Here is a 14,963-nt window from a genome sequence, read left to right on the forward strand (position 1 = left end):
CGTTCCTGGTTTGGGTAACTTTTGTCATTGTCGGAATCGCTATCTACCCATAAACCTAATTCTTGTGTCTCTGAGGTGGCTGGTCTACCTGAATCTGGCTGTGTTCCTGTGATGCCTAGTCTACAGGTCTCAGACCTTCCCCAGCTGTTTAATTGATGAGGGAGACAAGGAGCAGAGATTCTCTGAAATTAAAAGTCTGTACATCCTCTTTCCAATATGGGATTTAGAGGATCCTTGCAGGCAGAGTCTTGTCCAGGAGATTCTAAAAGAGAAGGACTCTTTCCTGGGCCTCCCCAGGAGAGTGATAACCCTAGCCTCAGAGAAACAGGAGAACCAGTATTTTTTATTCATTAATTTCAGCAAGCATCTTTGATTCTGCCAAAAATCCCTTTAAGAAAGTAGTATTATTACCTGCTCTGATAGAAGAAGAAAATGAGACAGAAAAAAGGTTCATATAGTCATAAATATTTATTGAGCATCTACTCTGTGCCAAGCACAGTGGTCAAGTTAAAATAACCTCTGGGTGGTACTTAAAGGAAGAGGGACAAATAAAATTTAACAAAAACAGCCCCTAACGACTGAATAACAAAGAAGCAAAACTACTGACGTGCAAAAGAACCATGAACAAGAAACTTAGGCTTGAGTTCCCTTAAGTATACATAGACCCTATTTGTTCTTTACAGTATTTTTTTTAGTTTCCAATATTTTTAAAAAATATTGTCTTCTAAATAGCATTTGCACTGTACAAATGCTTATTCAGAAAAAAAAATTGAACAAATAGATTTTATAACTATATGGTTTTGTAGAATTTGCATTTTAATTAGTATTTCTATAGTTCTCTAAATATGCTCCATAAATTTATGCTTATACCAACATTATATAAATATGCTCTTGCCAGCACTATTTTTTTTTATATTTTAAATCTTTGAAAAAGAAAAGACATGTTTTGATTTACATCTGTTTGATTAGTAAATTTGCAATTTCTTTTAAAATTTTAAATTAATTTTTTAATTGAAGGATAATTGCTTTACAGAATTGTGTTGGTTTCTGCCAAACATTGGCATGAATCAGCCATAGGTATACATATGTCCCCTCCCTCTTGAACCTCCCTCCCATCTCCCTCCCCATCCCATCCCTCTAGGTTGTTACAGAACCCTAGTTTGAGTTCCCTGAGTCATACAGCAAATTCCCATTGGCTATCTATTTTACATATGGTAATTTAAGTTTCCCTGTTACTCGCTCCATATATCCCACTCTCTCTTTCCTACCTTCCTCCCGGTACCACCCCCTCCCCCCACCCCACTGTGTCTATAAGTCTGTTTTCTATGTCTGTGTCTCTGTTGCTGCCCTGCAAATAATATCATCAGTACCATCTTTCTAGATTCCATATATATACATTAGTATATGGTATTTTTCTCTTTCTGACTTACTTCACTCTGTACAATAGGCTCTAGGTTCATCCACCTCATAAAACTGACTCAAAAGTGTTCCTTTTATGACTAAGTAATATTCCATTGTATGTATGTACCACAGCTTCTTTATCCATTCATCTGTCCATGGACATCTAGGTTGCTTCCATGTTCTAGCTATTGTAAATAGTGCTGCAATGAATTCACAGTATTTTTTTAAACAGCAAAATTATCTCACAGACTTGATCTTTGATCAAGATGATGAAAATATCAGGTTTGGTTTAGACAGAGTACCACTAGAAGTTTTACTCAAGGATATGATTGATGTTCAAGGCATTTAAAACATCCCCAAGCCTGCAGTGGAGAAGTGGATAGCACAACCCTGGAGTCATCAGCAAAGTCTTTTTGTGTGCTGCTCTTTCTGCTGGTAAAAGACAACACCCAGAAAAAAAGAGTCTGACAGTGCCAGGAGAAGGACTAAGAAAATAATTTGGTACATGAATTAAGTATCTAAGCTTCAATGGGGTAATAATCCTTATTATCTGTGGCTTGTGTTTGAATTCTGTACTCAACTGCCCAGCTAGTTTAATTCACTCAAGAGATGAGGAAAGACTTGCATTTTGTGAGTCCCGGGAAGAAGACTGACCAGCCTCTTTGTCATACCCAAGAGTGGATATTTTAAAATCCAGTTTCAGCATAGACACCCTATTCAGTTGCTTGGTACAACTAGTGGGACTGAGTAAGGAGTAACAGAATGCTATGTTTTGACCAAAACTTATCACAGCTAAAAAATACTGAGGGGAAAAACCCCATACCCTACTTTCTATCACATAGAACTATTGACAAATAATATACAGACAAATAGTAACCTAAAGGAACAAATTAATAGCAAAATTAAAACTCAGCCCTCACCAGGGTATTGTTTTCTCATCTCCCACCCAATGATCTTTCCAGTCTGTTAGTTCTTGTCCTTAAGCAGTCAGATTTCAGTCTGATGGGAAGACAGAATTTATGGGACATAGCACCAGATATACTGTTTGTTTTTTTGGCTGTGCTGTCTTCGTTGTTGTGCCAGGCTTTCTCTAGTTGTGGCAGGTAGAGGCTACTCTTCGTTGCGGTGCACAGGCTTCTCACTGAGGTGGTTTCTCTTGTGGAGGAGCACAGGGTTCAGGCCCACAGACTCAGCAGTTGCAGCATGCAGGCTTTAGAGCACTTGGGCTTCAGTAGTTGCAGAGTGTGGTGTTGGTAGTTGTGGCTCATGGGATTACTTGCCCTGAGGCATGTGGAATCTTCCAGGATCAGGGATTGAACCTGTGTCCCCTGCATCAGCAGGCGGATTCTTATTCATTGGACCATCATGAGTCCGCACCACACATAATGTTCATTTCCAAAAGTGCTCTAGCCCTTATGGCTGTGGGGAAGAGTAGCTGTAGCCTTTAGGCTAGAAAGACTTCTTGAGGGAGCAGAGTGTGGAGCAGAATTAACAAGGAAGAAGTATGGGAATAATTTCTTTGATCTTGAGAGGCAGGATACAGATTATTAATAGGGCCTAGATTTACTTGAAAGTGTTAGTTGCACAGTCATGTCTGACTCTGTGTGACCCCATGGACTGTAGCCCACCAGGCTTCTCTGTCCACGGAATTCTCCAAGCAAGAACACTGGCATAGGTTGCCATTTCCTTCTCCAGGGTATCTTCCTGATCCAGGGATTCTTCCCGACCCACATTCTGCCAAGGTTTGACTCCACAGGGATGGAAAACAGGCACAAATCTGTGGCCTGGAAGTTAAAAGTCTGGGCTTAGGTCTCAGCTCCCCTACTAGCTGTATGATCTTTGACAAGTAACAGACTGAGCTTATTCATTAAACAAAGTGAAAAGTGAAAGTGAAGTCGCTCAGTCGTGTCAGAGTCTTTGTGACCCCTTGGACTGTAGCCTACCAGGCTTCTCCCTCCATGGGATTCTCCAGGCAAGGGTACTGGAGTGGGTTGCCATTTCCTTCTCCAGGGGATCTTCCCGACCCAGGGATCGAACCCTGGACTCCCGCATTCCAGGCAGACGCTTTAACCTCTGAGCCACTAGGAAAGCAGGGACAATATCAACTGACTCCACAGGATTACAGAAGAGAATCAAAATGAACTAAACTTTAAATCAAAAGGTATGATATAAGTGTGAAGCAATAGAAGAGAACAAAGTATTTTAATGAATATTTCCTTCGCATCTTTAAATCCCATGGACACGTAGATTAGTGGGCTACAGTCCACGGGGTCGCAGAGTCGGACACGACTTAGCGACTAAACAACAACAAGGTCCCATCTGAGTAGAACTGAGTGGGAGCCCAGAGACAGGGGAAGCCTTCACATTCACAGAGTTTCGGATATTGCTGCTCCTTGAGGGAAGAGAAAGTAACAGGTTTGCCTTCATCTCTGGAATGCCAACCCAGCTTCTCCCCTTGATCATTGCTCAAGATGGGAATAGGAAGGAGTGTCAGAAAATCGGAGGCTTAATTGTGAGTCCTCGGGTTTTAAGGAGAGAGGAAAGTCCTGAGAGGGCGAAGTATCGTTCCTTTTCATGTCTCGCTGTTGCCCAGAGGGGCAAACGGGTGACAGCCCAGGGAGCTACGGCAACGAAGATACCCTGATCACCGCCATTTTCTCCGTTCCCGCAAAAGACTACCAGGACCAGAATGCAACGGTGCGCCAAGCCAATGGGTCGCAACGCGCCGCACGAGTGCAGGGAGATCCAACTCCCAGGGAGCAGCGGGCGGAAGACTACGAGGCCCATCTGGCCAGCCGCTGGCCTCCGTCTCCCATCACTGGCCTAGCTCTGGAAACGGGCCCGCGCCCAGGATCCTCCGCGCGCAACATGGCCGCGCCGGGAGCGGAAGCTGAGCCGAGGGAATGCTAGGGCCGTACGCCTCCTCGGCCTTTCGTCAGGACCGTACCGGTCGAAGAAGGAAACTCACGGTCCTACCCAACAAATGCGTGTTGCCTTTTCTCGCCGTGGCCATGGGGGCGTACTGACAGAGCCTTTAATCTGATAGGCAACTCCAGCATTTCGCAGCCCTGAGTTGGAACCTCTCGGAGGACTGCCGTGTAAGCGCGGACTCTGCGTTCCGACCGAGGCACGAGGACAGTCAGGCAGGTCCCTCTGTCCCGACAGGTGCGACACAGCACTCCATGCCAGCGGGCGCGGGGAGGCGTGGCCTCCCCCAGGGCCACCACCTCTGCTGGTTGCTCTGCGCTTTCACTTTAAGGCTCTGGTAAGGAGGGGCTGAGGGCAGGGGAAAGGAGGGGATGAGAGGATTGTACCGTCCCCGTTACCCGTGTTCCAGGACCGCGGAGGTGGAGTCGGGGTTCCCTGTTTCCTGGCTTCTGACTCTTGCCCCTTCCCCCCCCCCCCCCCCCCCCCACCCCGCTGCAGCCAAGCAGAGGCTCCCGTGCGGGAAGAGAAGCTGTCAGGTGGGTGATGGTCTGGAACTCGTCGCTCCTATAATTTTGTTTTGACATCCTCCCATATTCCAAGAGATGAGGTGGAAAAGGGCAGTACCACGTGGGACGAGGGCATTCAACTGTGCTGGGAAGTTGATGGGCAGAATTTAGGGGAGAAGAATTTAGGGCAGAATTTTCGGAAGTCTGAGATTTGCATTTCTCTTCCTCTCTAGTGAGCACCTCAAATTTGCCGTGCTGGCTGGTGGAAGAGTTTGTGGTGGCCGAAGAGTGTGCTCCATGTTCTAATTTCCAGGCTGTGAGTATCAGTTTTCTCTCCCTTTTTCCTGACACTGAATCAGACTGGGACGGTGTGACTGTCTAAGGTGTGCCTTTGCATTGTCTTTTGGTTTTTTCCTTGAAGTCTCAGTGTAAGTCCAAATCTGAACTTGTCTTCCTCCTGAAAACGTGCCTGTTTCTTTCCAAGTTAATGGCGACGTTCAGCTATTAACCGTGGTCTGCTCAATTTTAGTCTAGTAGGCTCCAGAACCTGCCCGTGCCTCTCCTAGGCTGTTGAGCCTGAAGCGTTCTTACTGACACGTACTCCTGGTCATGTAAACACCACCCTGTCACCCGCCCAGGAGAACTCCTCGTTAGTTCTCTGTTGCCTACCAGCCCCAAGCCATAGCACTTGGACACCTGCTCATGGTGCCCTGCGTCTCCTGCTGCCCCTTCCTAACATGTGCTGTGATGCTTTCCTCCTGGCAGAAAACCACCCCTGAGTGTGGTTCCACAGGATACGTGGAGAAAATAACATGCAGCTCATCTAAGAGGAGTGAGTTCAAAAGGTAAGTGCTGTTTCTCTTCTTGAATCCTCCTATGACTTTAGGTAAACAGTCCTGCCTTTTCTGTTTCTTCTGGAGATAGCATGGCATATTGGAAAGGGGAGGGGATTTGGAGCCAAGTTACTTGAACCCAAGTCCCAGCTCTCCTCCTATGGTTTCTTACCAGTAAAATTGGTTAGTTAGTACCAGCTCTGTTTATCTCACTAAAAATTAAATATTTGAGGGGGATTAATATATTGTAAACACATTAGAAGGCTGACTCTGGTTTCCTCTCTTCCCCTTGGAGATACCTTCATTAGGATGAAGCAGAAGAGAGATTAGATGGGGAGGCTCTCTGATCTTTTCTGGGGATAACTGTTTCTTCTTGCCCTCAGCTGCCGCTCAGCGCTAATGGAACAACGCTTATTCTGGAAATTTGAAGGGGCTGTCATAGGTCTGGCCTTGGTTTTTGCTTGCCTTGTCATCGTTCGTCAGCGACAACTGGACAGAAAGGCTCTGGAAAAGGTCCGGAAGCAAATTGAGTCCATATAGCTACTTTCTCTCCTTTCATCTGGGTCTTAGAAAGAAACCCTGCCTCAGACAGAAGGTAGAATAAACTGACTTGTGCCCCTGGTTCTCTGGAACCTTGTGGTAGCACCCCCTTTCTCTCATCTTCCCCATCTAAATAATTAATGAGCAGAATAAAAAGAGTAAAATCATTTCCTTCCCTATCTGTAATTTGGTTTGGGGCAGGAAGTCATGGGGGGGTAGAGAGGGAAAGGGGGTAGTGATTTTAGGCCCCAGTTTACCAGGTACCTATCTTCCTCCTCTTCCACTACTTACTTAAAATTGTCAGGATATAGTTTTACCAAAGAAAGTTTATTTCTTAGCCAAAACATCAGTTTCCCTTTAATCCTGTCCTTGAAGAAATAAAATCACAGATACATAATGGAAAGTATTTGAGCTTTCCCCTGACATAGGGCAACTAAGCCATGGGGTACAGACATCAAGGGCATCCTTATGGGATTCAGACGCCTGAGGCCAAAGAGCCCTGAGTGGGAACCCCAGGAGGAAGCATAACAGTAGGAGAGCCCTGGATTCCTTATTGGAAGTGAGCCAGGAAGTGTTAGCGCTCACATTTCGTCTGCATGTAACACAGTTCTGATGTGCCTGCTGGGGCCTGCCATCCCTCCCACCTTCTCAAGCGGTGTCCTTGTGGAGCTGTTTGCACCCTTGGCCCCAGGTGGTCCCTCCAGTCTGGACTCTTCCACTGCGTTTTCAGGATTCTCTGTCATGTCCCTGTGAGTCAGGATGTTTCTGGAAATCACTGTGGAGTGAAGGAAAAAGGGCAGTAGAATAATGCTCCCTCCCTTGGTCAGGGATCCTAGACAGGACAGGGCCTCCCTCCCACTTCTTGACTACCCAGAAAACAGAGTTCCTTCTTGCCCTTGCCTCTCACCTCCATGAGGCTGGTAATCCTCAGGCCCAGCTTCTGGCAGGCCCTGAAAGGGGCTGAAGCTGGGCAAGATGATGAGAGCCAAGGAGAAAAGAAGGATCTGGGAAGAAGCAAGAGGACACTTGGGTTGTGGGGACCATCAAGGAAAGGAGTAGAGGGCAGAGTGACTAGGGGGCAGTTGGGGTCATCAAAAATGGGATAATAGGTCTGGCTAGGAAGTGAGGAGCATAGGGATGGAAATGTGGCAGAAGGTGGAGGAGGTGAGGGGGGAGATGGGAAATTGACCAATGGTACCAGAACACAAGTGCTAGTCTGGGCAGCTTTGTTGGAGGTTTGAACAATAAGCATCTGCAGCTGGCGGAGCTGAGTCACCAGGGAGCTGGGAAACAAGGAATGAAGAGTTAGATCTCTTGGGAGCCAGGGCCCAAGAATGTGTGCAGCACACTTCCGCCAACACGCAGGCTGTTTTCACTCACATGTTGTGCCTCTCTAGCTCCTGGACTTTTCTCTGTAGTTCCTGGTTCTGTGCAGCACAGGCAGCCACCCTAGGGAGGGCGGAAAGGTAGGATGAGGCTCGGTAATCATGTGCATCCCTGACCTCACCAGCCTTGGTAAGGACAGGGGCCCAGGCTTGAAGCAAAGAAATGTGAATCCAAACATACCTGCTCTCTAGGCCATCAATGTACTCCTTTTTCCGCCGCCGGCTATCCTGAGCTGACTGCTTATTACGGATTTTCCTTCTGACCTTCTTGAGAACCCTCTCCTCTGCCTGGAGGCCCAGGGTGTGTCAGTCCTGGGCCCTCAGCCTCCCCCAACTCCTCAACTTTGTCCTGCTCTCCTGGCTCCTCAGAGGCCTTGATAGGGCCGCAGTATTGGGATACCCTTTAGGGAAGCGTGTTACCTTGGTGAGGGGCAGGTGAGAGGGTAGGGAAACGCCACCAGCTGTCCTGAGCTGGCTGCTTGTTATGGACTTTCCTTCTGACCTCCTTGAGAACCCTTTCCTCTGCCTGGAGGCCCAGGGTGTGTCAGTCCTGGGCCCTCAGCCTCCCCCAACTCCTCAACTTTGTCCTGCTCTCCTGGCTCCTCAGAGGCCTTGATAGGGCTGCAGTATTGGGATACCCTTGGGGGAAGCGTGTTACCTTGGTGAGGGGCAGGTGAGAGGGTAGGGAAACCCCTTCCTGTCCCAGCAGCCGCTTCTCCTCTTCTGTCAGGAACAAGGTTTGACAGGGCAGCTGCTGGGGCATGAGAGAAGATGAGAATGGAGAGAGGGTCATCCCATTCTCAAGATAGTTCCCCTTGCATGCCTCTTGGGGAGTGTTTCCTGTTTGCTCTGAGGAATAACAAACCATGAAATGAAATGAGGGGCAGGGACCTTAATCGAGACAGACTCTCAGGAAAGCCACAGGGACTTCCTGAGGCTGACTAGGGAAAGAGGAGGTGGTTTTGTCGTATTTTTTGTCCACAGACTTAGGCCCTTGGCAGTCTGACCAGGCTAGGGAGGACCTATTCTGATGCACGTTTCTGCAGACCTTAGGAGTATCTGGAGAGGATGTGGAGTAACTCACTAAGGTAGAGTGCTTAATCTTACAGCAGACATATGATTCATCTTCAGCCATTAACTTCAATTTGGCAGTGTTACTGTTGCCTGTCAGCCACAAGGAGATCCCTAGGGTGGTGGCTCGTTCTCCCCTCAAGTCTGAGCCCTACTTATCAGACTGAAGTTCTATTCCCTCTCAAAGAATGCCCCAAAGGCAACCAGACTGAACAGAGTATGTGGGGAGGGTAGATGGTGTCTGGTTAATGTGTGCCCATCAACTGAGTAGCTTACTTTTCTAACTAATACTCCTTTTTGAAAGATTTATACTTCACTTTGTGACTCAAGAGGAAATTGTTTTTTGCCTTCTGGTGATCTTTGACTTTTTTAGCTAACGCACTCTACCTCTGACTTTTTCTGGTGTTCACTTCTTGCTTCTGATACTGTTTGGTGCTGTATTAGAGGCATGTCCCTCCCAATCCACCTAATCAAAATCTCTGAAAATGAAGCCTGCTGCTGCTGCTGCAGCTAAGTTCCTTCAGTCGTGTCGGACTCTGTGTGACCCCATGGACGGCAGCCCACCAGGCTCCCCGGTCCCTGGGATTCTCCAGGCAAGAGTACTGGAGTGGGTTGCCATTTCCTTCTCCAATGCATGAAAGTGAAAAGTGAAAGTGAAGTTGCTCAGTCGTGTCTGACTCTTCGAGACCCCATGGATTGCAGCCCACCAGGCTCCTCCGCCCATGGGATTTTCCAGGCAAGAGTACTGGAGTGGGGTGCCATCGCCTTCTCCGAAAATGAAGCCTAGAGGGTACTTATTTATTATTTTCTTGGCTGTGCCATGCAGCTTGCAGCGTCTTAGTTCCCAACCAGTGATCGATTCCATACCCCTTGCAGTGGAACCCCTGAGCCCTAACCACTGGATTGCCAGGGAATTCCCCCAGAAGATATATTTTAAAAACAAGACCAGGGCTTCCCTGGTGGCTCAGTGGTAAAGAATCTGCCTGCCAATGCAGGAGACGTGGGTTCAGTGTCTGATGTGGGAAGAGCCCGTACGCCCTCGAGCCTGTGTCCCACGAGAGAAGCTCCCACAATGAGAAACCTGCTCACCACAACTAGAGAGTAGCCCTCACTCCTCACAGCTAGAGAAAAGCCTGCACAGCAATGAAGACCTAACACGGCCAAAAATAAAAATAAAAAACCCAGGACTTCCCTGGCAATCCACTACATATGCCCTAGTGTTTTTGATGCACACACAAGTTTAGATACCTGCCTCAGTCTGTTTACGATTCCTCAGCCCAAGATTCTAACGTGCTTGGCTTGGCTTCTGGTCTCAGCTTCAATTACAGATTTGCAGGGAGGCTAGAACTTACTTTCTGCCTTTTTGCACACAAGGAGTTCTTTTCAGGATAAAGGGAGGAACAGTGACTTGGGCAAGGCCCCCTCTTCATCCTCACTGCAAGGAACCAGCCCAGCTCCCCTTGGGAAGGTATGTGACGTGTCACACACCTATGCTGTAACTGTGGGCAGTGGGTGACTGCTGAACTATTGTTCCAGTAAAAACTGTAATTGCAGTCGCTTCTACACCCTGTGCCCAGTAACCAGTTGGATTCCCAGGTGGCCTATCCCATTTCCACGTCCTGACTCAAGGCTGAGACAATGGCCCTAACTGAGCAGACAGTGCACACAGCACCAGGCTCTCTCCTGAGCCCTATCCTTGGATTCCCTCACCCCACCCTCTCCTTAACCGAAACATTACCCCCTTAATCTCAAGCTCAAGGGCTTCTGTCTCTCTTGTCCATTCCTGCTCTTACAATTGCTCACATCTCTCTGGAATTCAGGCCCAATGCCACAAAAACTGGGGCAAAGACAGTGTTCAGCATCAGTTTCCCCTCCCTCAGCCCCTTTTCCCCAGTTCTTTGTAGCAGAGAGTACTGAGTCCAGTGACTCCCCGAGACTCACCAGGGCTGCGGGAGGCGCTGAGTTTACAGTAGCTGCTGTGGGCAGGATGTGAGCATCAGGAGGCAGCTCACTGACCACGCAGGCATCAGGCACTGTAAATGGCGTGCTCCACTGATCTGAGGGAGACATAAGTGGCTGGGAGAAAGGATGTGGGTAGTGGCATAGGTTGGGGAAACCCCCTTAACTCCAGGGTTAGGACTGGACCTGGAGGGCCAATGTCCCCTTCCCACAAAGAACACTGACCTAGCTGGATGGAGATGAGCCCTACAGCTGGCCCGGCTTCCCCCTGCATCCTCTCCAGGGTCCCTGCCTCATAGACAACCTCATAGAGGGCAGGGGAACTGGGTGGCTTGGGGGCAGGGGGACTGTCTGGATGGCCGGGATCCTCAGAGATTCCACTGTCACTGCCAGGAGATGCTTCTGAGCAGTAAACTTGATTGGGGTCAATGAAAAGTTTCAGGAAATCTTCAGGCTCACTCTCTTGAAGACCCTACAGTAGAAGAGGGTGTGAATGTGTATAGGGAAGAATTCTGCAAGTCCTATCCAATGTCAAGACTAGATCAGTTTCAGTCCCTTCTGTCTTTGGACATGAGGGTAGTTACAGCTCATGTCTATTTTAGGGGCTCTGTCTTCAGACCTCTAAATGGAAACTGAAGCCTCTTGCACTTCTTAACATAAGAGGTGTCTCAACCCATACCCATTCCCATTCATCACACTCACATAGCCGTGGCCCACACTGCACTCCCAGCCTTGCAGCCCCTGTTCCTGTAGCCTAGTCACTGGAACTTCTGAAGGTAGACCTTGGAGTCCCAGCTCCAGGAAAGATCCTGTTGAGATGACATCTTCTGGAGGTTCCAGACACATGTCCAGCAGGTCAGGGGTTTTGAAATCCATGGTTCTGCTGGGAGGCATGGGGGAGACGGGGCAGTTGCAGGAGAAGGAGGGCTCTCCCCCTCCCCCACCCCACAGTTTCTGAGCTCCTCTCCCTTTTCCATTATACCCCTTTCTCCCCTGTGTAGCCCCCTCAAATGTCACTCCAGCGATACCGCCTTCGGCCTTATCTCTCTGGTTCAGACCAACAGGCACCCCCCCTGGGTATTACCTGTTTCGAAGAGCCCAGTCCTGCCAAGCCAGCCTAGCTCGTTGATGGCCCCAAACAGTACACCTTTTCTTTCTTCCAGGATCTCGCATCCTGGACCTGCCTAGCCAAACCCCGCCCCCAGCTTTACACTACAGAAGTGGGTTGTACCCAGCCAAGAGCCACGGTAGCGGAGCAGTATCTGGAGCAGGGATTAAGAGGCTGAGCGTCCACAAACCGGACTTAAGACATCAGACTGGCCCCTTCTGCCTCAGTTTCTCCTAGTGACAGCAGGAGGGTTTGATGGCTCCTCAGGGAAGGCTAGAGATGGCTGTGAATGGAGCACGGGACGCTTCGTGCCTGTTCTCCTCTAGCCGTCAGTTTTATAGACGGGAGACTACGGCGGGGCTGAAAACAGGAGAGAAGGACTGCCGAAGGCTGACAGAGGCATCTCCTCCTCCACTCCAAGGCGCTCTTCCCCCAGTTGAGTCTGATTGGAAGCTAAAGAGGGGCTGTGCCTTGAGCCCGTGGGATTACCGTCTGGAGGCAGGCTCCGCCGTAACTGGTGGGAATTGGCTGTTAGAGAGGGGGGGAAAGAGGCCAGTGCAGCCAGGGCCTTTATTTGTCTGGCAGGGATTTGGTTCCGCGGCGTGAGAAGGAGGGTAAGAGCCAGAAGACTTACAGTAGGGAAGGGGGTGGGGTGAGGGGAAGTTCCGGGAATGTGGGCAGAGGTTTGGTTTCACTTGCCACGTGACTCCGAATCTAGGCCGGGAGTAAATAACCAGACAGCGCGTTGACTTTGGAATGTCGCGTAATCGTGGGTTGTCCAAATCCATAATCCATGCATTATGCTATTGATAAAGAACAGCAGTTATGTATACATACTCACAGGTTAACTAATGGAGGGACAAGGGTCTAGAAAACTGCAAAAGGTTAAAATACTCGGATTTGGTTTGGGAGTTTGACTTATTTTTTGCATATAGTTACCAGTAATAGTAACTGCTTCCCTAGTGGTTCAGAGGTTAAAGCATGGGTCCGGAAGATCCCCTGGAGAAGGAAATGGCAACCCACTCCAGTACCCTTGCCTGGAGAATCCCATGGAGGGAGGAGCCTGGTAGCCTACAGGGCATGGGGTCGCAAAGATTCGGACACAACTGAGCGACTTCGCTTTCACTTTCACCTACACTTTACAATTTTACCAAAGAGGAGACAGATAACATGATACAAATGTAATAATACCAAAAGTTGGGACATTTTGCCTTCATCTAGAGACTGATGACCCAGGAATTCACTTTGAATAAAATAATGGGGACTTCCCAATGCAGACAGTGCAGGCTCAGTCTCTGGTTGGGAAGCTACAATCCAACATGCATTTGGGCATGGCCAAAAAAAATTTTTTTTAATGGAGCTATACTGATTAGGTATGATTTTCATCTGCCTCCCAACAGTACTTCAGATAAAGAATAGTTCAGTGAATAAAGCACACAAATTTGGGGCATATATCTGGAGAAAACCATAATTTGAAAAAGATACATGCACCCAAATGTTCATTGCAGCAGTATTTCCTACAGCCAGGACATGGAAGCAACCTAAATACCCATCAGCAGAGGAAAGGTAAAGAAGAGGTGGCACATATATACAATGGAATATTACTTAGCCATAAAAAAGGAAATTAACACCATTTGCAGGAACGTAGATGGACTTTGAGGTGGTTATACTGAGTGAAGTAAGTCAAATACAAATATCATATAATATCCCTTATATATGGAATCTAAAAAAAAGGTACAAATGAACTTATCTACAAAACAGAAATAGAGTTACAGATGTAGGAAACAAATTCACCATTTCTAGGGCCTAAGGGAGGGTGAGGAGTACATTGGAAGATTGGAATTGACACATACATACTACTTTGTATAAAATAGATAACTGGAACTTCCCTGGTGGTCCAGGAGTTAAGACTCTGCTTTCCAATGAAGAGGGCACAGGTTCGCTCCATATGGGATCAGGGAACTAAGGTCCCACATAACTCAAGGTATGGCCAAATAATAAATAATAATAAAATAATAACTAATCAGGACCTACTGTATTGCACAGGGAAATGTACTCAATGCTCTGTAGTGGCCTATATGGGGAAAAAAATCTAAAAGAGAGTGGATATATGTATATGTATAATTGACTTTTTTGCTGTACACTGGAAACAAACAACATTGCAAATCAACTATACTCCAATAAAAAATTTTAAATCATAATTTTAAAATAAATAAAAATAAAGCACAAAAACTTGGGATGTGGATTCAGAATTCAAATGGGTATTCTTCCTGTGAAAATTTAAATAGGTTGAAGGTAAAGAGAAGAATAGGATCTAATCATTATTGAGTAACTGATATATGGTCAGGCATTTTCATGTTACCCATATAATTCTCATAGCAATTCACAGCTGGCAGAGGGAAGTTAAATGATTTTCTCAAGATTACTCTTGTTGACTAAAAAAAATTGCTCTATCTAAAAGCTCAGAATTATGTTTTATTTGGTGGTCTTTCTGAGGCCTTCAGGCCCGGGAGGCAGCCTCTCAGATAACTCTGAGGGACAACTCCAAAAAGATAAGGGAGGAATCAGGATACATAGTTTTTTCAACAAAGACCAGGTATTCAGAACATCAAAAGATTACTATTAATTAAAGAAAACCAGATATCTCAAGTTTATGAATTTAGCGCTTCTCTGTGTATGGAAAGACATTAACAGTTTGAGCTCATTGAAATCATTACTTTGATTTGCACCTTAGCTATCTGGGGCCACTATCCTGTTCTTTCCCATCTTGAGTCCCCTCAGGGGTTACTTTATGGAGGTGGCTGCAGTGACTAAGGGCTTGGCAGCCGGGCAGCCCATTCCTCTCCATTTTGAGTTCCCTCTGGGCTCACCATGCAGCTGTAGTGGCTTGATGGCTTCAACATCCTTTGTTTACTCATATGTCAAACAACGTTTTTCATTTATACTTTGTAAGTAGCTGAACCAAGATTTGAATGACTTGGTTCATTCAAGGAACAGAAAACAGAAAAGAGGCTGATGCAGCTGGAGGGAGAGAAGATAGAGACATCCAAGTAAGATTGGAGAGAATCCTGGCCAGCTGTCCTGAGGCATGGTGAGGATAAGCTGGGGTGTGCGGAGAGAAGCTCCTCACCAAGTGGGGTTTCAGCAACCCCTGAGAGGGGTCCCACCACTTTACCCACCTGAACAGGCAGAAGGCTGCACACAAGTCAGCTCCCACCAGTGATAAAAGAAA

At 47.3% G+C, this 14,963-nt stretch overlaps 2 protein-coding genes across 6 annotated transcripts; one reads left to right on the plus strand and one right to left on the minus strand.

Moving 5' to 3' along the window:
• Positions 1–4,135: 4,135 nt before the first annotated feature.
• Positions 4,136–6,375, plus strand: JTB (jumping translocation breakpoint). The gene is made up of 5 exons (XM_019954983.2): positions 4,136–4,666; positions 4,828–4,865; positions 5,069–5,151; positions 5,601–5,680; positions 6,052–6,375. Exons 1-5 carry the CDS (start codon positions 4,584–4,586, stop codon positions 6,206–6,208), a joined length of 441 nt encoding a protein of 146 aa, XP_019810542.1. The 5' UTR covers positions 4,136–4,583; the 3' UTR covers positions 6,209–6,375.
• A 141-nt stretch (positions 6,376–6,516) lies between these two features.
• Positions 6,517–12,656, minus strand: CREB3L4 (cAMP responsive element binding protein 3 like 4). 5 transcript variants are annotated; one of them, XM_019954911.2, is made up of 10 exons: positions 12,221–12,656; positions 11,326–11,503; positions 10,849–11,095; positions 10,606–10,721; positions 8,252–8,347; positions 7,775–7,881; positions 7,589–7,657; positions 7,407–7,491; positions 7,116–7,212; positions 6,517–6,983 (listed from the first exon to the last, which is right to left on the minus strand). In XM_019954911.2, exons 1-10 carry the CDS (start codon positions 12,517–12,519, stop codon positions 6,790–6,792), a joined length of 1,488 nt encoding a protein of 495 aa, XP_019810470.2. In that variant the 5' UTR covers positions 12,520–12,656; the 3' UTR covers positions 6,517–6,789. The 5 variants fall into 5 exon arrangements, with proteins under 5 accessions (XP_019810470.2, XP_019810452.2, XP_019810462.2 ...); XM_019954893.2 differs by having other exon boundaries at positions 11,326–11,506; XM_019954903.2 differs by having other exon boundaries at positions 8,252–8,344; positions 11,326–11,506; positions 12,221–12,647.
• Between the last annotated feature and the right edge of the window lie 2,307 nt (positions 12,657–14,963).

The sequence above is a fragment of the Bos indicus genome, chromosome 3 (assembly GCF_029378745.1).
Source record: "Bos indicus isolate NIAB-ARS_2022 breed Sahiwal x Tharparkar chromosome 3, NIAB-ARS_B.indTharparkar_mat_pri_1.0, whole genome shotgun sequence".
NCBI classification, from domain to species: Eukaryota; Metazoa; Chordata; class Mammalia; order Artiodactyla; family Bovidae; genus Bos; species Bos indicus.

Excerpts from the sequence above, each read along its gene's own strand:
- JTB (XM_019954983.2), top strand. The coding sequence starts at position 4,584 with ATGCCAGCGGGCGCGGGGAGGCGTGGCCTCCCCCAGGGCCACCACCTC. Across the intron at positions 4,866-5,068 it reads GCGGGAAGAGAAGCTGTCAG|TGAGCACCTCAAATTTGCCG; the intron begins GTGGGTGATGGT and ends CTTCCTCTCTAG. Across the intron at positions 5,681-6,051 it reads AAGAGGAGTGAGTTCAAAAG|CTGCCGCTCAGCGCTAATGG; the intron begins GTAAGTGCTGTT and ends TCTTGCCCTCAG.
- CREB3L4 (XM_019954893.2), bottom strand. The coding sequence starts at position 12,519 with ATGGATTTGGACAACCCACGATTACGCGACATTCCAAAGTCAACGCGC. Across the intron at positions 7,882-8,251 it reads CTCACCTGCCCCTCACCAAG|GCAGAGGAGAGGGTTCTCAA; the intron begins GTAACACGCTTC and ends CTGGGCCTCCAG. Across the intron at positions 7,213-7,406 it reads AGACTAGCACTTGTGTTCTG|ATCCTTCTTTTCTCCTTGGC; the intron begins GTACCATTGGTC and ends GCTTCTTCCCAG.